The sequence below is a fragment of the Panthera tigris genome, chromosome B2 (genome assembly GCF_018350195.1).
Source record: "Panthera tigris isolate Pti1 chromosome B2, P.tigris_Pti1_mat1.1, whole genome shotgun sequence".
Lineage (NCBI taxonomy): Eukaryota > Metazoa > Chordata > Mammalia > Carnivora > Felidae > Panthera > Panthera tigris.
The window spans coordinates 148,687,244-148,708,108 of NC_056664.1; the positions used below are offsets into that span (position 1 = coordinate 148,687,244).

The following is a 20,865-nucleotide window of genomic DNA, read 5'->3' on the forward strand; positions in this document are numbered from 1 at the left end:
ATTTCATCTACAGAACATTGATTTGGGTCTTTTTTGTATCTTTTGTCATTTTCTCCGCTGTATTTATGCTTTCCTCTACCTTTCTGAGCATTTGAAATGTATTTGTAATTGCTACAGAGCAGTTTTTTCTATCATCTCTGTTATTTTTCTGTTTGTTCATATAGATTATGGGTCATATTTTCCTGTTTCCTCAAATGTCCGCATTATAGTCTGTTAGTGGCTGTGACAGGTTACCACAGGGTGGCTTGAACAGCATACATTTATTGCTACAGTCGGGGAGGCTGGGAAGTCCAAGATTCGGGTGCCAGCAGGCCCATGTCTAGGGAGGACCCCCTCCTGGTTCAGTCTTCTTGTCGCCTTCACGTGGGGGAGAGCAGACAGAGAGCAAGAAGGCTGTCATGTGTCTCTTCTTCTGAGAACACTAATCCCACACGAGGGGAGGCCCCACCTATAGATGCCACCACCTTGGGATTGGGCTTTAGCGTCTTTCAGGGAGACACAGACATTCAGCCTACGGTGGTCTAGAGATTTCTGTTTGGGTGCCTGACATGAACTTCACATGGTCGAAGGCTGGATTTTATCGCAGGTTTTTGTTCTGGAAAGTAGTTCTATTGCTGGGATCAGATGGATCTCATCCGAGACTTTCTTTTGTTATGGCAGGACCAGAGCAGCGTTTAAGGTAGGTTTATTTGAGTGGCATTCCTCCGAACACGGTATTGTTCCGAGGATGCTGTCCCATGATCTGGGACTTAGAAGGTGCCGCTACTCTTCCTGCGGGAGAGAACCATTCCTAGCCCGCGAGGATTCCAAGGATTTCTCTGTGTCTCCTTTCTGGGATCAGTCTTGCCTTGCTTCCTCTCAAGGACACGTCTCTGCCGCTGTCCTTATTTTTCTGTGTGTGGCTCCCTCCTCCCCCATATTTTGTCTCGCAAAGCATAGCTGCCTTGGCCTCCCAGGACTCCGATCCCTGCGTCCTCGGCGGGGTGGCCGTTCCCGGGTCAGGTAGCCCCCACGCCCTGCACTTGGAAACTGCTTCTGTGTAAGTTGGGGCTTCACAGAGCTCGGGGCCGTAGCACTCTCTGCCCGCTCTCTTCTCGTCAGGGACCATAACCCTGCGACACCGATGTCTGAAAACTGTTATTGGACATACTTTACAGGGTTTTCTGGTTGTTGAATGCCGTAGGGTGCATTCGGTTTCTGTTAATCCCTCCTGGCTGGAACCGTTAATCTTGTGGTCACGCTTGATTGATATGGTTCACCTGATGATCTGTTGCTATATCCACCCCCTCCTATTCTCTCACACACAAAGGCTTTACTTTGTGGTTCTCCATGCCCTAAAGCCCCGAGAATGTATGCTGGGGGTGACTGCAGATGTGCCCAGGTGACCCACGCCTCCCCCTAGTGGCACGTCCAGGGAAGCGGCTGGGAGGCGGCAAAGACTCCCCAAGTGACAGCTCCAGGCATCAGGGAAGGAACGGGCTGGGGGCCGCCCCATCCATGACTGTGTAAGCAGCACGATGAGAATCCGGCGATATGACAAGTAGGCTCAGAAAATCCTTCAGGGCGAGGGCGAGTTTTGTGTTATCCTGACTTCCTCCCAGAATGTCAGGTATGGGTACTGACTGTGTAGGTGATAGATTCCCTGCCGGTGCACCTGGGGCGGGGCGGGGGGGGGGGTAGGGTGGAGGAGGAGGATGAAGACACATTTGACACGATTATCAGCATCCTGGGCCAGGGAACTTATTGGGGACGGGGAGGGACAGATGATATATCAGGACGGTCACACTCAGTAACAGAGAATGGTTGGATGTGAGGGTCAGAGAATTCTCCGTCCCTTCCTGTTTGAGTTTGTTTCAAACGCCAGTGGTCAGAGCCCTTCCCTCTGAGATTCCAGCTCCGCACTCACTCGTATTCCGGCGAATTTCTTGAGCCGGGCCCCGGGCACTGCCCCTCTTGGCTTTGACCTTCCTCCCCGCGGTCTGGTTTCTGACGATTAGGATGTCGCTGCCCCTGCAGGTTAGTGGTTGTTGGCTGCAACAGCCGTGACTTTTAAGAAGCATATGTACGTCCCTCCTGCCTTTCGAGCCTGGGAATCTTACTCAGTGTATCTTGAGAATGACTGTCACGTTTAGACTTTAAAAAAAAAATTCTACGGGAGATTCTCACATCCCCAGCAGGATGAAAAACACCGAATGATTCTGTCAACTAGTTGCAGGCAAAGACTGTAAATTCTAAGTATTGTAGACACACGTATACTTCTGTGGATGTTGTTCAATGGAATCTTATTGAACGTAATTAAATTGACTTTTGCACCAAGATTTCTGTGTAGGTCAGAATCTGTGGTTTTGCTGCTATCACCCTGCTTTACGCTGTAGATCGGGGATTGACAAATGACGCCCCATGGACTCAAGCGCATTCATTTGTGAAATTGTTTATGGTTGCGTTCACGCCACCGGGACAGGTCTGAGTAGTTGGGACAGAGACTATATGACCTGCAGAGGGAAAATATTTACCATCTGGTCCTTTACAGAAAGAGGTTGTGGACCCCTGTTCTAAATGAATATTTTGAAACAAATATTTTGGGGGGGGGCGCCTTGGTGGCTCGGCTGGTTGAGCATCCAACTTCAGCTCAAGTCGCGATCTCAGGGTTTGTGAGTTCAAGCCCCGCATCGGGATCCCTGCTGTCAGTGCAGAACCCACTTCGGATCCTCTGTCCCCGCCGCTCCCCCACCCCCCGCCTCTCTCTGCACCCACCCTGCTCACACTCTCTCTCTAGAATAAAACATTTTAAGTTGATGTGTTTATTTTGGGAGAGAGAGAGCGGGGGAGGGGTAGAGAGAGAAGGAGACAGAGAATCCCAAGCGGGCGCACGGAGCCGATACAGGGCTCGAACACGCGGACCGTGAGATCATGACCTGAGCTGAAGCCCAGAGTCTGATGCTTCCCTGAGCCCCCCAGGCGCTCCCCCCCGAATGGATATTTTCACGTAAGCCAGCATGCCGCACACGCTCTGGGTCCTCGTGAGACGGAATGCTGGTAACGCGATTCTCCGGCTCCCTGGGAACATTTCTGTCTCAACTACAGTGTATCTTGCTTTCTTTCCTCCTTAGACTCACTTCTCTACTGTCTCCGCTGGCAAGCCGGAGGGGCTGGACGCCCACCCCCTTCCGTACCAGGCCCGTATTTTCCGCCGCAAACAAGAGCGCGATGAGCGGGGTGAGCGTCTAGTCTCCTTTGGCGGGGGTACCGTTTCGGTCAGCCGGGGCTCCTCGGAAATCACACTGCAGCTAACTCTACCTCTGTTCGCCTTCCAGGAACCGATGAACATCAGCGACGTCTTCGGTCTGACTGAGGATTACTTTGGGTCGGGTAATAATAGCTCGGATTACTCAATTGATGACAGCACGTTACTGTGCTCCCTGCAGGAGGTCAGAACGTTCTCTGGGCTGTTTGTGCCGATCGCTTACTCCCTGATCTGCGTCTTTGGCCTCCTGGGCAATGTTTTGGTGGTGGTCACCTTTGCTTTCTACAAGAAAGCCAAGTCTATGACAGACGTGTACCTCTTGAACATGGCCATCGCCGACATACTCTTTGTCCTCACCCTCCCGTTCTGGGCCGTCAGCCACGCCACCGGCGAGTGGATCTTCAGCAACGCCACGTGCAAGCTGATGAAGGGCATCTATGCCATCAACTTCAACTGCGGGATGCTGCTCCTGACCTGCGTCAGCATGGACCGCTACATTGCCATCGTCCAGGCCACCAAGTCCTTCAGGCTGCGGTCCAGGACGCTGGCGCACCGCAGGGCCATCTGCTTCGTGGTCTGGGTGGCTTCCGTCCTCATCTCCGGCTGGACGTTCACGTTCAACCAGAAGTACGACGTGCACGGCAGCCACGTGTGCGAGCCCCGGTACCAGGCGGTCTCGGACCCCATCAAGTGGAAGCTGCTGATGCTGGGGCTCCAGCTCCTCTTTGGCTTCTTCATCCCGCTGGTGTTTATGATCTTTTGCTACATGTTCATCGTCAAGACCCTGGTGCAGGCTCAGAACTCCAAGCGGCACAAGGCCATCCGCGTGATCATCGCGGTGGTGCTGGTGTTCCTGGCTTGCCAGATCCCCCACAACATGGTGCTCCTGGTGACGGCCGCGCAGCTGGGCAGGATGAACCGCTCCTGCCAGGGCGCCAGGCTGCTGGGCTACAGCCAGAACGTCACCGAGGTCCTGGCCTTCCTGCACTGCTGTCTCAACCCCGTGCTCTACGCCTTCATCGGCCAGAAGTTTCGGAGCTACTTCCTGAAGATCGTGAAGGACCTGTGGTGTGTGCGGAGGAAGCAGAAGGCGTCGGGCTTCTCCTGCTCCAGGCTGCACTCGGAGGCCTTCACCTCCAGGCAGAACAGCGAGACCGTGGACAACGACAACGCGTCGTCCTTCACCATGTGACCGGCCCGGGGCCACGGCCCCCCCCCGGCGGCTCGGGGAACGTGCACTTGGACCGGGACCCCGTCCCCCCGTGGGACCGGCCGCGGGGGTCTCATCCCGACGGGGCGGCCGGGGCCCCCGCGTGGCGTGTCCCCACTTTTCTTCCCCGCAGCCCCGAGCCCCCCGGGGCTCCCCACGGCTGGCGTTCCCCGGAGCAGAGAGGACTCTTGACAGACGTGGACGTTTTCGGAAGCAGGCGTGGAACCGCCCCTAGAGCACGGTGTCTCCTGGTCACAGCACACACGCGCGGGGTTCGCGAGATGGAAGCAGAGAACGTCACACGAGAGCCTCACACAAGGCAGCACAGGCAGACGCTGAAACGCGTTCCCCGGGCTGCAGAAGCGGCCTGGCGGACGGGAGAGAGCGGGTCGCCACGCGCCGTCGGGAAAGCAGACGTTTGCTTTATTTCCCTGGGAGAACGGTCACTGCAGATACGACAATTCTCCTCCAAAAATCTGTTCGACAGAGTTCCACAAAGACGCATGCCATCGGCACGCTTTCAGCACACGGAGGGGCTTAATAAATACTTGTTACACAAAGCGTAGCGAAATTGGGGGTTGGAGTACAGTCGGGAGTGTTAGGTGTTTAAATCTGAGTTTTAGAATGTAGCAAGGCAGCTTCCTGAGACAGTATACAGACAACTTTTGCTGCGCGTCCACAGCGGGTCAGAAGCGGCACACACACGGGGGGATGTGGGTAGGAAGCGCTTCACGCTGGTGGCGAACAGGGAGGGAGGGAGAGAGAGAGAGAGAGAGAGAGAGAGAGAGAGAGAGAGAATCTTAACCAGGCTCCACACTCAGTGCAGAGCCTGACGCGGGGCTCGATCCCGCGAACTGTGAGATCATGACCTGAGCTGAAACCAAGAGTTGGACGCGTAACCGACTGAGCCGCCCAGGCGCCCCAGTCATGGAACCAGACTTTAACAGCGCTCCTCAACTTTGCAGACAAAGTTCCTAGACCGCAAGTTTTGAAAGTGCTTTGTAAATATATGAACGTGAGTGGAAGAAGGACGAATATTACAAAAATGCAGGCATTGTTACAAAGACCCTGACGTGTTTAATCTTGACTCACGTGTTATTTGAAACTTTCTACTGTTCTTGCAAGCTTCAACCGCATCTTTCTATGAAATTCGAAGTCATAGCTTAGGATCCAATGTCTGTATGTTTACAGATAGTTTTGGCTTTGCAAAAGAAAACTGTTTTGCACGGGAAGTAGGACTCGTCTTCCAGAATCGGTGTTCTGACTTGGGAGACTGTGGTGTTCAGAGGTCCCACCTCCTTGGAACCTGTCAGCGTTCGACTCCAGAAATCAAAGCACGGGGACATTACTCAGATGCCCCTCTCAGGACGGCCGATGCGCCGAGCGGGTCTCCGCAGCTCGGCGTGTGTCCCCGGCTGGCACAGAAGCGCCGTGTCTGCCGGGCACAGCCGGAATAAGTTCTTGTGTATAATTTTTCAGATAAGTGAAGCTTACTTCTTTATGCATTAGCCCGTTTACAATTTCAGCCATAATGAATAAAAACGTTTCTAAAATATGACACATACTTTATTTCATTACATATCGTTTCTTGCTGCCTTGGGCACACCCATAAGTGTTCAGTGCCAAAATGCACTGCCGCCCTCAGGGGACCCAGAGCTACACGGATCCGCTCCCATATTAGGTGGCTCTGGTTTGTTCTTTAACGGTCCCGGTGTCTTCTTTTCATTGGTTTCCCCAAATCCGCTCCCATCGCAGGCTCTGGCTGGACCTTACGTGTGTCTGACATTAAGCCACCCTCCGCGCCTTGGCGAACGCGACTCTACGACGGCTGGGGAATCACCTATCTGTTCTTGCAAGAACTGTCTTCCCAGGGGCAACGACTTAGGATTTGCCCGTGTGTTGTTCATAAGTTAGTCGTATACATGTGCTTACGTTGATTACATACGCACGCGTGCGCATTTATATGCAAGCACAACTCCTTGTACGGCCAGAAGACAAGTTCTCTTGGTTCCTGTTCCAGAGTAGTTGAGGCGATCCTGAGCACTTATTTCCAGACAAGTGAGATTTCGCTACCCATAAATCTCGACAAAGGGGACACCGTGGGCAGGGAAGCATCACCTTGCAGACAGCGTCGTTATTTGCTTCCGGACAGATAGGCTAGTTTTAAAAGGAGGCCGGAAAAGTAGAGTATTTTCAAATCCTTGGAAGATTTCTGATAACGTGTGCCAATTCCAGGCACTGCGGAGGTGTAGGAACAGAGAACCTGGTCTAAGGAATACAGCGTGCGTGCGAATCGCGCGTTAGTTTCGGAAGGTGCTGGAATAAAACGGCACCGACCCCGCAGCCGCCGTGGCGGACCTCTACTGCCTCACGGTCCCGGAGGCTGGATGTCTGAGATCCAGGCGTGGGCAGGGTCGGTTTCTCTGGCGGCCTTTCTCCTGGCCGTGTAGACAACCACCTGCTCCCTGTGTGTGACCCGGTCACGTTGGGTCAGGGCCCACCCACAGGCCCTCACCTTGCCTTACTCACCTCTGTAAGGCCCTGTCTCCAAATTCGGTCACATCCGAGGAACCGAAGGTGAGGACTCCACCAGGTGAATTTGGGGCCACAAGTCAGCTCCTAACAACCCGTTTTCTGAAGGCAGAGCAACGTTTCACACTCTGGTTAACGTCACACACTCGAGAATTCTTTCCCGGGGAGTCTCCTCCTTCCTGACAAGCTGTGTTGCAAATACCCGCTCCTATTTCAGGTTTTCAGACGCACATCCCCACGGAACGAAGGTGGGAAGGGGCGGCTGCCTGGGGTCAGGCCACGCCCTTCGCCTAAGCAGTGCGGTAACTGAGCACCCGCACCCCCCCACCCCCTCGCAACACTGGCGCGGAGAGCCTCAGCCCCAGGGTTCCAGAGGCCGGTGGGTCCCAGCCTCCCCAGGCCGCCCTCCAGCTCCTCTGTACTGGGGGTGGACAGCGCCCTCTTGGGGGGGCGGGGGACGCAGCGTGGCCGCGGAAGGGGGTGCCGGGGGGCCCGGTTGTGCCCGCCCCGGTGCACACGCAGGGCGCTCCCGCGGCCGAGCTCGGGTGGCCTCCGCTGTCGTGGCCCCGTTCCGGGAGCCCTCACCTCCTCCCTCGCAACGCTGGGAAGAGCCACGATGTCCCACGATGTCCCACGATGTCCCACGATGTCCCACGATGTCCCACGTCTACTGTTAACTCTGTGGACTGTCATACCCCACCGAGTCCAGCGCCTGTGATGGAGCCCGACACTCTGCGCCTTGCCCTACAGGGAACCTGGCACGGGCGGTGTTTGTGCTCAGAGATTTTCCACCGGCGGGGGGCGGCAGCGTGCGCAGCTCGGAACCACCCGCCGCGACTTGTTTTCGCATTTCTCGGCTCGGTGCGCGCACCTGCAACACCGCAGCCCACTGCCAGCGCGCAGTCTCACGCTCCTCCCCGGCTTGCATCGGCTGATATAATAATTTGTCTCGTAGTGTCATTTCGGTAAATCCATAAGGGAGCTAGAGGCAAGCTGACCCCTGGGCTGACTTCTCTGTTGTTTTGAGTCCACGGAGCCGATCCACGATGACCAGTAGGGCGCCGCCGCCGCCCTCAAGCCCAGGCGGTCCTCTTGGTGCAGGGGAGCCGCCCCAGCTCCCTCCGTCACGTCTCCATCCCGGCCACCGGAAAGGGGAAAAGGGGAAAGCACGCGGCCTTTTCTTTAACGGGATGCCCTTCAAGTGGTGGCAGTCGCTTCTTCCTTGGCCTTACCTTCGCCGTGGGGTTACGAGCAGGGGAAAAAAGCCGGGGAGAAGTCCCCCGCCGGCTGCCCACGAGTCGCGTCCACACACCTGTAAAGGCAGGGCACACACAGCGGTTCCGCTGCTGTGTGCGACGGGAGAAGGGGCGCCGGCAACCCGAACTTCAGGGACGGGAAGGACAGCGGTACCGCTCACGTGACGCGGGAGCAGGTGCAGCCGCGGGGGGGAGGCCCCACCCCCACCGCAGGGGCCACAGGCCGGGCCCCTCCCCCGCCCGGCGGGCAAACGCTCCGGGAGACCCCGCGGGGCTGCGGCCGGCTCCCCGGCGGGGCGCTGCCGCCCCCTGGTGGCCGCAGGCGGCGCGCGCAGGTCCGCGCGGGCTCGCGGACGCGCCGGCGCTCAGCGCCCCCGCACGGTCGCCGGGGTTGCCGGCAATGTGGCGGGCGTGCCCCGGGGCTCTTGGGGGGTGGGGGGGTTAGGCTCAAAAACAAATATTCGAAGTGGAAAAAAAGGAACCGCCTAAAAACGTGTACTCTGCTTGCACTCCGAGGCTTCTGAGTTCAGCGTGGCGCGTTTTCTGCTTGTGCTCTGTATTCTGTTACTCCATCCCGGGATTTGATCTCGTGTCGTGCCTTACTAACTCCTGTTACGTAGCACACGTCTCGGCGCTTGCTACGTAATGCTTTCGTTTTGTGTTGTGCTGGGATGATGCTGGAAACAAGGTGGGGACCGGGAAGGAGGCTCTCCAGGGAACGTTCTCCCCTTGCTTGCTTCCGCCGCAGGAAGTATGTTACCGGAATGCAAAGCTTTAAGAAACCGGGGCTATACTTCCTGATTTGGAAACTAAACAAAAGGAACAGTAACCGAATGGGCGATGACGGATCCAGGAACTGAAATACTGGCTCTGACGGGAAAGGGGCATGTAATGAAAGAGGAGATTCCAGATGGTTAGTTAGTTCCACCTTTTGAGCGGAGAGAAACAAAAATAAACTAGATGCCTTCAGAGTTGGTAGTTTTCGTAGGAGACCATGTATTTGCAACGAAAAAATCTGTTTCACAGAGAGAAACCAAACGTACAAAACGAATGGGATCTTTTACCATTTCCTCCAGAAACTGCTATAAACTCGTTATAGTAACTATTGAGTTTGAATCCGATGGCAGCATGGCTCAATTCATTTTTAAGTTGCCTTTCATAGTCACATAACAGTAGATTGGCTCTTTATTTTAATTTTTTTCCACGTGAGTACGTACATTTTGGTTTTCAGGTCACGGTCTATGCATATGTGTTTATGAATGTGTATGTATTTTATTAATGATCTAGAAAATACAGTATCTATACACCCTTTAAAGTATATATTCGAGGACAGTTTTTAGGGTCTCCTGAAGTCATAAAGAATAGATTTTTGGGGCGCCTGGGTGGCTCAGTCGGTTAAGCGGCCGACTTCGGCTCAGGTCACGATCTCACGGTCCGTGAGTTCGAGCCCCGCGTCGGGCTCTGGGCTGATGGCTCAGAGCCTGGAGCCTGCTTCCGATTCTGTGTCTCCCTCTCTCTCTGCCCCTCCCCCGTCCATGCTCTGTCTCTCTCTGTTTCAAAAATAAATAAAAACGTAAAAAAAAAAATTAAAAAAAAAAAAAGAATAGATTTTTTTTTTTTTTAAAGAAGAGATATAGTCTCCTTCTCACCAGAAACAAATTCTCAGATTCTAAAATTAAATACTCATTTCCTTAGCTTTCTAACTTCTGGGTCGACCTGGTTCATTTTCCTCGAATTATTAGGACGACAGGGCAGGAGGGTGGCACTGGGGCGAGTCAGCACGCGGGGAGAGTCCTTATGCTTCCGGTCTGTGCCGTAAAGGCCCGGGGCGTGGTGGGTCGTCCCCTCTGCAGACCCCTCGCCGGTGGCACCGGGGGAAAAGCCAGGAGCCGGGCCTCACCTTTGGGAAGAGCCTCTCAACGGAGCCGGAGCCGGGCCTCAGTCACCCGGAGAGGGCCACGCAGCGGCCGCCACAGGATCCGGGAGCCGGGGCTCTGGGGCCCCACCGTGGAAACGCGCGGGACCTCGACAGCCAGGTCATCAGCTGGCCGCCCTTCGCCTTGGACTTCCGGGTGGGCCCTAGGCCTTCCGTCACTGTGGCACAGACACCACACGCCTACCGCCTTCCGCCCGGTGACTCTGTTCTAGCCGGAGATGCTGGGTACCTGTGTGCCCGTCATGCCGGGTGACCCGCGTCCCGCTGGCCGGGCCGCTCCCGGGTGCTCCCACGGGAACGAGAAATCGGGTTTGAGCCAGCCTGCCTTTTGCCGTTACCATTACAGGGCTGGCCCCTCCGAGCAGGGCCCGGCCTGGGCCTGGCCGACCTCCTCCTGCACACGATGCTTCCCGCTGCAGGCCGCGCCGTCCTCCCACTCACTCCTCCACACTCTCCGCCCCCTGCGGAGGGGGAGCCCCGAGGGGATGCCATCACGGGGAGGCCGGTCACCTTCCGCAAAGACGGCCCAGGCGTCTGCAGCGGGTCGATCATTGATCTGAGTGCCTCTCTCCCTGTTCCCCCCAGCCTGCGCCCATCGCTGCCCCCGGCCACGGCCCCCCGTGGGCCCCGCCGTGCCCGACCCCCTGAGTTTTGAGCCGTGGTTAATAATAACAAGCAGAAGGCGGATGTGCATTAAAGGACACGTGTCGCGGAGAAGCAAACTCGGAGCCCTCTCTGTAGGTCCGATGTGGGTCCTGCTGGGAGGTGACGGGTTTGGCTTCCCGCCCCTCTCCCGGGACGCTCACGCCCTGCGCGCCCACCCTGGGTGTTGAGGACTCTGTCAGGATCTGACGCGGAAGGAGACCCTCAGCCCAGCGGCTCACCGGGCGGCTCCAGCTCCTGATGCTTCTCTAGGCTGTGGACGGTCACCACGATCAGCCACTCCAGGGGGTCTGGAGGGGGCGTGGGCAGGACCGGGAGGGGGGCCTGGGACGCCCCCTGGGCCGTGCTGAGCCGCGGTCTGGGTGGCAGTGGGCGTCTCCCCTGCCGTCTCCCCCCACTGAGGCTGGCAGGCTCTGTCTCCCTCTCTGCTAATGACCCTGTTCCTTTCCATCGCCCCCCAGGCCCCTTACATGTCAGGTTGGGAATGTGGTTTTCAAGTGATGTGACCTCCCAAGTCACCATGGCTTCCGGTGAATGTCACTACATCATTTTTAAATTAAAAAAAATTTTTTTTAAATATTTATTTATTTTTAAGAGAGAGAGACAGAGAGAGAGAGAGAGCGCAGGGGAGGGGCAGAGAGAGAGGGAGACACAGAATCCCGAGCAGGCTCCAGGCTCTGAGCTGTCCGCACAGAGCCCGTCGCGGGGCTCAAACTCAGGGACCACAGGATCATGACCTGAGCCGAAGTCGGACGTTCAACCGACTGAGCCACCCAGGTGCCCCAATGTTTATTTAGTTTTGAGAGAGAGAGAGAGAGAGCAGGGGAGGGGCAGAGAGAGAGGGAGACACAGAATCTGAAGCAGGTTCTGGGCTCCGAGCCGTCAGCACAGAGCCCGACGTGGGGCTCGAACCCACGAACCTCGAGATCACGACCTGAGCCGAAGTCGGACGCTCAACCGACTGAGCCACCCAGGGCCCCCTGTACCGTGAGGTTTTTGACGTGACACAAAAACCAAAAGACGAGCTTTGGGGGCTTTGGAATGTCCTCAAGCCGGTAAAGGAAGACTGAGTAGGAGAGTCGGGGGTCAGGTGCCGCGTGTGTTGGGAGGAATGAGGGGCTCCAGGGACAGGAGGGCGCTTGGACGAGGAAGGGACAGAGCCTGGGTGAAAGTCTGAAGAACGTGAAGGAGACGTCAGTGGGGGCTGCAGGTGACAGCCGCAGGAACAGAGTGACAAAGTAAACCTGAAAATCGCACTGACAGGTGTCACCGAAGTCGCTGCTCTGACACATGGGAATGGGGGGCAGCAGGGCAGAGAGTTTGTGAGGGCTGCAGAGAAGCAGCCCTCCGGGGTGCACACAGACACAGGAATTTACTTACGGGACGTGGCTCGTGTGCCTGTGGGGTGGGCAAGTCTGAAACTCAGGGGACAGGCTGCGAGCTCAGGCGGGGTGGCTAATCCCAGTCTGGAGGCACACTCAGAGCTTTGGCTTTTCAGACCTTCACCTGATTGGACGAGGCCCACCACACCAGCAGGGACAATTTTGTTTATTCATAGACAACTGCCTGCAGATGTTTACCGCATCCATAAAACACCTTCACACCTCACCTGGGTTCGCGTCTCATGAATCATTGGCCACCGAGGTGTGGCCAAATGGACACAAAGTCGACCATCACAGTTACTAAGGAACACTGAAAAAGGATGCTTGGAACAGTGAAAGAATTCTGAGATGGACAGTCATTTAACCGTCTACACTCGCACACACACCGGGACACCCCGCCGGCCCCCCTGCCCCTGTGGCTCCGTAGGCCTGGGGGTCTGATGCTTCTCCTCCGGGTCCCCCGCGCGGCCTGCCCACCGCCTGAGCCTGTCTGCGGGGGCCGCCTGGCCCTGGGGGGTCCCTGCCATTTTCCTCATGCACCTGTTCTCCGAACCCGCTGCAGGTGCAAAGGGAAGACGGCAGAAGAAATGTCACAGAGTAGTGACTCCATTCCCTCCAGTCAAAGTGGCCCGTGAGGCAAACCGCCTAGTGAATGAAAATGCGGAAAGCCTTCTGTGCTCCCGGCAGCCGACTGGGGAGAAGATTCCGGGGTGTTCCCAGAGGCCGCAGCCTGGGGACGGGAACGCTTCTCGGGGAGGAGATCCTGCGGGCAGCTGGGGTCCGACCCTGTGCGGCTCGGAAATGCCGCCCCTGCGTCTCACCAGCAGGTGGGGGAGAGGCCAGAACCCCTGGGGGCGGGAAGGAAGGACCGAAGGAAGGAAGGACCGAAGGAAGGAAGGACCGAAGGAAGGAAGGACCGAAGGAAGCACCGTAAGGAAATTGGTAACCGTCCTGCTCATGACATCGTGAACCCAGCCTCTTTCCCCAATTCCTGCTGTGTCGTGTTCAGAGGGTCTAACTTAGAAAATAAGACTATAGTTTGGGTCCAATATCCCCGCTGCTGTCCCTGATTAGAACGTTAAAAAAAATTGTTCCATGTCATTGTATACTTTCCGAATAAAATATGTAAAAGGGAAGCCCTGTGGCGGTTTTCGTTAATACCTCCTGCATTTGTAAGTTTTCTTTTCATTTAATATTCTTAATAGTATTTCATTCTAAATCGGCTGAATGCCCTACCACAGATGTGCCGCTGTTTCGATCACTCCTCACGGAAGGGGGGAGAGGGCTGACCCCCGGCGGGTGTGGAATCCGGGGTCTCCAGGCAGGTTGGACCTGGGAGCACTTTGCCGTTGAGCACGTGGGGAGGGAAAGGGCGTGGGTGCCATCAGAAGGACCTCGATCTGCAGGCAGGAGGCGAGCGGAGTGGCCTTGCTCTGGCTGGCAAGTGACAGCCCTCGAGGGGAGGAGCTGGGATTTTGTCCCAAGAGCGTCTGGCTTCCGCCCGAGCTTGTGGCTTTCAGTCCCTTCGAAAGGCGTCTCAGAAGCCTTTACGAAGAGCTTCCACTGCAGGACATTTCCAGAAGTTTCCACGGGACATACACAAAGCTCTGCTGACAACAGGCGGGGGGGGGGGGGGGACAGGGTGACACTGGCCCGGGACACGGGAGGCTTCCCTTCCCCAGCTCTGCCTTTGTATTATTCTTGAATTTCTCCGTGGGCGTCTTCGTGGGCGGTCTTCGTCCGTGCATCTCGGTTCTGTCCATCTCCCTGTCTGCACGGTGACAGCGGGGGAGGGTAGACACGCGGGGTTTTCGGGGACTGATGCCAGCTCGCAAAGGAACAGAAGGGGGGGCACAGCAGTGCTGTGCTGGCGACTCAGCTGTGGAACGTTCTGGAATCGGCGAGCTGGCCACAGGGGGGCTAGCAAACCTGCTTTTCTCCCAGAGGACCAGTTACTGGGACGCCACCAGATAGGAGGAAAATCAAAATATAAGTAAGCAGTGAAAGCCCAAAGAGAGGTCATCTAGGAACACATCGTGCCAGGTCAACAGGCCAGACACAAAACTACGAATGCCGTTCAAGTCCACTCGCACGAGGTCTCTACGGTGGCACCATTCCTAGAGACCGGATTTCTAGGAGGCGGGTGGGCGCCAGGGGCGGGGGAGTGGGGACTGCTGTCTGATGGGGGCAGAGTTCAGTTTGGGCAGATGGAAAGTTCTGGAGACGGGTGGTGGGGATAGCAGCACAGCAGTGAGATTGTCTTACCGCCACTGGGCTATGCGCTAAAATGTACATTTTCCCACAATTTTAAAGGAGACGTTTCAAGGAGGACGTTGTTTGGGGATTCCATGAGCACTCCACGAGCACTAGTATGTTCCAGAAGCCTCTGAGAGTCACTGACGCACCTCTCAGCCCCCGACCCAGCCCACGGGCAGATATGCGGTCGGTTCATTCTCCTGACCCCTCAACAAATCAAAACTATTGACTTGGTTGTTGGCAGAAGTGACCATGAAAATCGAGAGGAAAATCTTTCTCCAAAAAATATGAAAAATCGTCATATTTTCATTTGTATTAGTGTCTTCCTAGAAGATTCTGGAAGATACATTGTAAGTTTGCCTTGGGATCCTTGCCTGAGAATTTCAAACTGTATTAAAAAAATCATTTTTTGTAGCCCGTGATAAAGTTTAAATCAGGTTAATTTGTTCATCGATTTGTTATTGAGTCCACGAGGGCACCGGGTGCCAGGCTTTGTGCACAGTGCTGGGGACACAAAGATAGGTGGGCATTTCCCAAGCTTCAGGGAGGTGACGCAGAGGGGAAGGCGGGCGTGAGCACCGGAGGGTGGCCTGTGGGGTGTGGGGAATGTGTTGGGGTGCAGGTGTCGTGTTGTCGGGGGCTCTGTGAAGAGGCAGGTCTCAGGGGTCAGACCAGGAAGGGCAGGCAGGAAGTTAGAGGACAGAGATCAGAACGGTCCGTGAAGGAGGCCCAGCACCCGGAGGACGTCTATGTAGCCGGGGAGGAGTCAGTGGCCGACTGGATTTTGGAAAAAGACAAGACAACACTTGCTGACTTTAAAAACACTGATAGCATCATCTGCCTGGGGAAACAGATTCATCGCTCAAGTTGAAATTCGGGCTCCCGGCTGTCCTTCCTGGATCTGCCACAGTTCAGACAATGCTGAGATTTGCAAGCCTCACAGACGGGACTGTGCACCTGCTATATTAGAAGAAGCGAGTCAAAGGAGAAAAGAAAGTAACACTTGCGGCCGGCAGCGAAGTGGTTGTGGTTCTGAGGCCCGTCATCTTCTGCCTGCCCACGGTTCCCTCTGACCCGTTTCCTCACCCAGAGAAGAGAGTTTGGAACAGGACAGCTCCTCCTCGGATGTCTCTGGAGGAGACAACCTTCTGAGGGCAGAGCTCGTGAGGCTTCTGTGATGGGAGTGACAGGACGGGAGGCCAGAGAAACATCCCCAGAGGTGGGTGTTGGCAGGATCTGGAACCTTCCAACGTACCGAGAAGTTATCCCCTTTCACAGATGTGCAAAATAAAACTCGAGTCAGACAGAATGCTCGCAGAGGATCTGGAGAGGACTTACTGGAAAGAAAGCGCACAGTAACAGACCTTGGACCTGGCAGAATGTTGCTGGAGGCATCCAGGTCAAGACCGGCCATCCCGCTCTGGGCTCTGTGTTGAGGGCGCACAGGTGAAAAGCTGTGTCCCTAAAGGACGCCCAGTCTGGCTGGGGACGTAAACAAAGTTAAGATCATAAACCGATGGCTTGCAAATAGCCAAGGGACAGCTACCGAGTGCTGATCGTGGGCCGGGCTCTGCGCTCAACGTTTTATGTATTATTTTACTTAAACCGTGCAATGGTCCCGGGGTTTGTTATTCACAGGGCAGTTGGGTGGCATGTCCCAGGTCACAAAGCTAGGAAGTGACAGAGCGGGATGTTGACCCAAAGGCCCTGACCTCGGCCACTAACCCCATGTCTGGCGTCAGCTCTGGCTGTGCGTTAACAGAGCTAACGAGGAGGCTTCCAAAACACCAGCGCCCGGGACTCCGCAGACAGACCGAGTCAGAACACTGGGGTTGGCCGAGGCATCAGGGTTTTCTGGGCCCCCCACCTGCCACGCGGGCGTCGTGCCGGGCTAACAATGAGCAGGGATTGGTGGGAGGTGTGGCCGGGTGAGCCCGGAGACGGACGTGGCCGTGCTGGGGGCTTTGGGCCCCCAAGGGCACGGCTGCAGTGAGGTCTATGGGGGCTGCGTGATGTCACAGGGTGATTTGCCTGTGACAGGACTGCAGATCATCGCGTCCAGACTCAGGGACGTGGTGAAGAGACATCTGGTAATTATTATTGCGTAATCAAGTAAAGAACTGCCTGTGGAGAGCTTATCACGACGTGGGAAATGTTTACGGTAAGTGTTAGATTTTTAAAAAGCAGCACGTAGGACTGTCCGTGCAGGAAGCCGGGCACAGCGGGTCACACCTGCGTTCCAGGCCCCTGAAATCCCCTCCCCGGGGAGGACACAAAACCCACGAAAGTAGGGAGCATCGCTGAGAGACGGTGACCCCCCGGGGACTCTGTGAGGCAGATCTTGACATACGTCACGAGCTGGGCACAGTAAGACGAACACACTCACATGTTAAATCCGGTTCTGAGAAGGAGCCTCCCTGGTAGGACAGACCCAGGACGATCTGCCATTTTCTACTGCCTGATGTCACCCGTGTCCACCTTAAGTATTACAGAGACCATGGGGTGGCCCGGGGAGAAGCGTGGGCCATCTGTCTGCGTGGGCAATGCAGGTGCGGCTCCAGGCAGGGTGACAGGTGTGGGCCTGGTTGCGAAGCCGATCCTGTGTCTAAGCATCCTGGGGAGTCTGTTTTGGGGACCGCACTACCAGGTTTGGACGGAGAGTGAGAGACAAGGCAGTTAGGGAGGAGGTTGCCACCATCATGAGCTCCAGGCTTGGGACATAATTTAGAAGTATGACATGGGACGATGCACTGTTGCAGGAGCACCAGGGCTGGGCTGGGGTGGCACCCCCTCCACCCCCCAGTGTCGGGTGGGGACCGCGGTTTGGGGTCTCCCCCTGTGCGTTTCTCCCACGAGGCATTACGTACAGTGACTTCCCAGAGCAGGGAAGCAAAGTGAATTTCAGAAGCATGTAGACATTCCGACTTGAGAAGGAAGTTCCAGAGGCAATTTCGACTCGCTTAGTAGGAACGTGTTTCTTAGGATAAACTAGGGAGCCGCGTGATCTTGGACATAAGGCACCGTCTGTGCAGACGAGGCAAGAATTTATGAAATGGAGAACCTTCCGCGCCAGGCAGAGCCCAGCACAGAGCACGGGAAGCTGCACGCCCGGAGCCTGGCCGGGCAGCCCCACGTCCCCACTTTCCCGGGTCCGTTACGAGTCCGTGCAAGTGGGAAGAAAGCAGACTCGGTGCGTTCGGGGGCTGAAGCAGACAGACAGCAGGCGACTCACCGAGAGCGGGCAGCGCGGGAACCCACGAGGGCGGCTTCCCCCGGTGGGGGCCGCCCGCGGCTGTGTGTTTCCAGGCCGGCCGTGCCATCTGCGTCGTCGTGGGCGCAAAGAGCCTCTGGCTCGTCGATCCGAGGTCCGATCGCGCACAATAGCCGCGGGAAACACGGTAGGCCGCGGATAGGAGACGTTCGCTGCGGGTGCGCCGGAGTCGGGGTCCCCACCTTTGTAGCGCAGCCCGGGCATTTCCTCGCTCCGGAGCCCCAGGAGCCGGTCGTCACGGCTCAGCCCGCGGGGGCGGGTGGCCGGCCGGCCTCAGCAGTAGGAGTCGTTGATGTCACCCGGGGCCTCGACCTCCCTCCCTCGGCCTCTGAGGGTGTTGAAGACCCTGCGGTAGGAGCGTCTGAACGCGGGGTGGGAGAAGCAGTACACCGCTGGGTTCAGCACGCTCTGCAGGTACGTGAGGCCGTTGGTCACGTCGGACACGTGCACCATCGCTCCCAGGACCCTGCAGCCGCCCACCCCTCGGGAGACGGCCACCAGGACCCGGGCCAGGAAGCTGGGCAGGAAGCAGGCCGCGAAGAGGACGACGACCACGGTCACCAGCGCCCGGGCCCTCTGCAGCCGGGGCTGCCGGTCCGGGTCTCGGAGTCGCCCCCGGAGGGTCCTGACGATCCTGGCGTTGCAGAACAGGATGAGGCCGAAGGGGAGAACGAACTGCGCCGAGAACAGGGCTTCCTGCCAGAGGGCGCTGAGGGAGAGCTCCCCCCGGGGCTCCAGGCCGGGGCACTCGGCCTCCGACACGAGCAGGCTCCGGTGGCTGAGGCCGAGCAGCAGGAGCCAGACGCAGCCCGAGACCCCCCAGGCCGCCCGCGGGGACAGCAGGTTGACCCTGAGCCGGGGGTGGACCACTCGGAAGTAGCGGTCCACGGCCACGGCCGTGAGGAAGGCGATGCCCGCCCCGCGGCTCAGCACCTGTAGGAACAGGAGGCCGCGGCAGGACGCGTGTCCCAGGGGCCACGTCTTGTGGCGCAGGTAGAAGGCGGCGTGGAAGGGCAGGCAGACGGCGAGCAGGAGGTCAGCGGCCACCAGGTTGAGCAGGTACACGGCGTAGGGCTTGCACACCTTGAGGCGGAACGCGAAGGTCCACAGCGCCACGACGTTGCCCAGCAGGCCCAGCCCGCACTCCAGCGCCAGCAGCACGGCCACGGTCGCCTCCACCGCGTCGCTGTGCCGCGAGCAGTTGGCGGCCGGCATGTCCCCCCGCTCGCGCCGCCGGGGTCCCCCGCGAGGTGGCCAAGGGCCGAGAGCCCGGGCTGCGGGCGACGCGCCTTCCTGCAGAGGGAGAGACACGGCTTCTCCCTGCCGCGCGGGGACGGGAGTTCTGCATTTTCGCAGTAGGAAGAAACACTGAACCCGCGGCAGGATGAAGTCAAAAGCAAAGTAAAACGTGTCTGGGGAAAGGGGACCGGGGAGGGGAGGGGAAAACACCCTTTCAGTTTTGTTCTGCTTGGTTTCGCCCTAAAAAGGAGAAGCTGTGTTTCACTTCACGTCATCTGCGCGCCACTGAAGCCACGAGGCCCTCAAGAGCTGGGCGAGCACAGGTCTCCATCGGCGGGGGCCACGGAAGGAGCCGGAAGGCCCTCGCTCCGTCAGGCTTCTCGTCTCGGCCATCAGAGGGGGACGCTGGCGACCACAGGCTCCGTGAGCGTCGCAGTGCCTTTCGGGGAAGCTCTCCTCCTCCACGGAAGGGGCACTTCCCGAGACCCTTCTGCACGGCGCTCCGTTTCCCACACGGGCGGTCCGATCGGGTCACGGCCGTCACAGAGGAGGCTCAGCGGAGGCCCGGCCACTTCACGGCTGGCCCCTGATGCTTGTCCCCTTTCTTTGCCGGATTTGATTTTCTGCCGAGGGGCTCCCCTCCCCTCCCACTCTACCCGGATTCGGGTCCGGGCCCATGGGCCTCCACTGGCCCTGAGAGCTGCATAGCACCGATGGCTGGTCAAGACGCACAGATTCCCCCCAGAATGTCAGGGGCGTGAGCCCGGGGACAGGCACTGTGTGCCAGCGAGAAAAGAGTGTCTGCGCAAAGCGGGCGTCGATCCACAACTGTCGCATGGGTCCAATTCTCCCTCCCCATTGCGGACCACGTTTCACTTGTTCTGGGCCATTCTCGACCCTAATTCAGCTGGGGCCTGCACACTGTTGACCCTTCCACCGTCGACCCTCACTCACCTGGGTCCCGACCCTCCTTTGACCCTCACGATCTGGGTCCTGACCCACTGTCGACCCTCACTCACCTCGTTTCTGTTTAGCCTGGTTTGAGCTCTGGAGTCGAGTATCTTCAGTTCCAACTCTGGTTTCTCCGGTCGGCAGCGGTGTGGCTCAGGGGACGCAAACCAACACGGGGCCCCTTCGCCGAGGAGTGACGGTGACGGCCCCTACTTGCAGGGTCGTGACGAGCGTCTGAGACGCTGTTACAGGCAGCGCACTTCGCACCTGGGGCGTCTCGCCCGCTGGACCCGCCTGCACTTGTCTCGCTCGCCTGTACGTGACGCTGACTTTCAACACAACTCCTTTCGCTCCCAACCAGCGCTCCGCCCCTGCACCAAACATCCGTTCTAGGCTGCCCCGATGCCTTGGCTTCTGAGACCCGACCACAAACCTCTGGAAACATCTCCGCGATGATCATCGCTGAGATTGGCGGCCTGTTTGTGAGGTGTCGGGCGATGCTTTCATTGTCTCAGAGTTTTCCTTTCCAGCCGGCCCACCGGCCCACGCGTCCCCCACCTCTGCTTCATGCGGGTTCGCCCGCCTGTTTCCCAAGCAGGTGCATTTGGAGAGTCCCCCCCACAGTCAGAACTGCCACGGCCACAGCGATGCCTTCTCACTGGGAGTGGCTCCTCAGGAGCACGGGAGGGTGTGATCCAACACGTTCCGGGGCAGTGGTGCCCACAGGCCACGTGCCTCCCCTCTACGGATGCCATCGGCACACGACAACGCCCAGGAAAGCCGGCGGCTAAGTCTTCCGGGATGGAAGCTACTTGAATGTGTTTCTCTCCACACACTGAAAACTTTGACAGACCCTAAAAGCTACCCCTTAATTGCAGATTTCAGCTTCGACCCCCAACTTGCTAAATCAGAGATAGTCTAGCTC

The 20,865-nt window shown here is 57.4% G+C and overlaps 2 protein-coding genes across 6 annotated transcripts in view; one reads left to right on the forward strand and one right to left on the reverse strand.

Annotated features, from left to right (window-relative positions):
- Positions 1 to 5,252, forward strand: part of CCR6 (C-C motif chemokine receptor 6) — a 28,424-nt gene extending 23,172 nt beyond the window's left edge. For 4 of the 5 annotated variants that reach the window (XM_042987527.1, XM_042987529.1, XM_042987528.1 and 1 more), the window contains exons 2-3: positions 3,111 to 3,216; positions 3,315 to 5,252. In XM_042987527.1, coding sequence (XP_042843461.1) covers positions 3,208 to 3,216; positions 3,315 to 4,436 — 1,131 coding nt within the window. In that variant the 5' untranslated portion in view covers positions 3,111 to 3,207 and the 3' untranslated portion in view covers positions 4,437 to 5,252. The remainder of the gene's footprint in view (positions 1 to 3,110; positions 3,217 to 3,314) is intronic. The other variant, XM_042987531.1, reaches the window with a different exon arrangement.
- Positions 5,253 to 13,861: 8,609 nt separating this feature from the next.
- Positions 13,862 to 19,098, reverse strand: GPR31 (G protein-coupled receptor 31). The gene has a single exon (XM_042985368.1). The coding sequence runs from the start codon at positions 18,963 to 18,965 to the stop codon at positions 18,024 to 18,026; it is 942 nt and encodes a 313-aa protein (XP_042841302.1). The 5' UTR covers positions 18,966 to 19,098; the 3' UTR covers positions 13,862 to 18,023.
- Between the last annotated feature and the right edge of the window lie 1,767 nt (positions 19,099 to 20,865).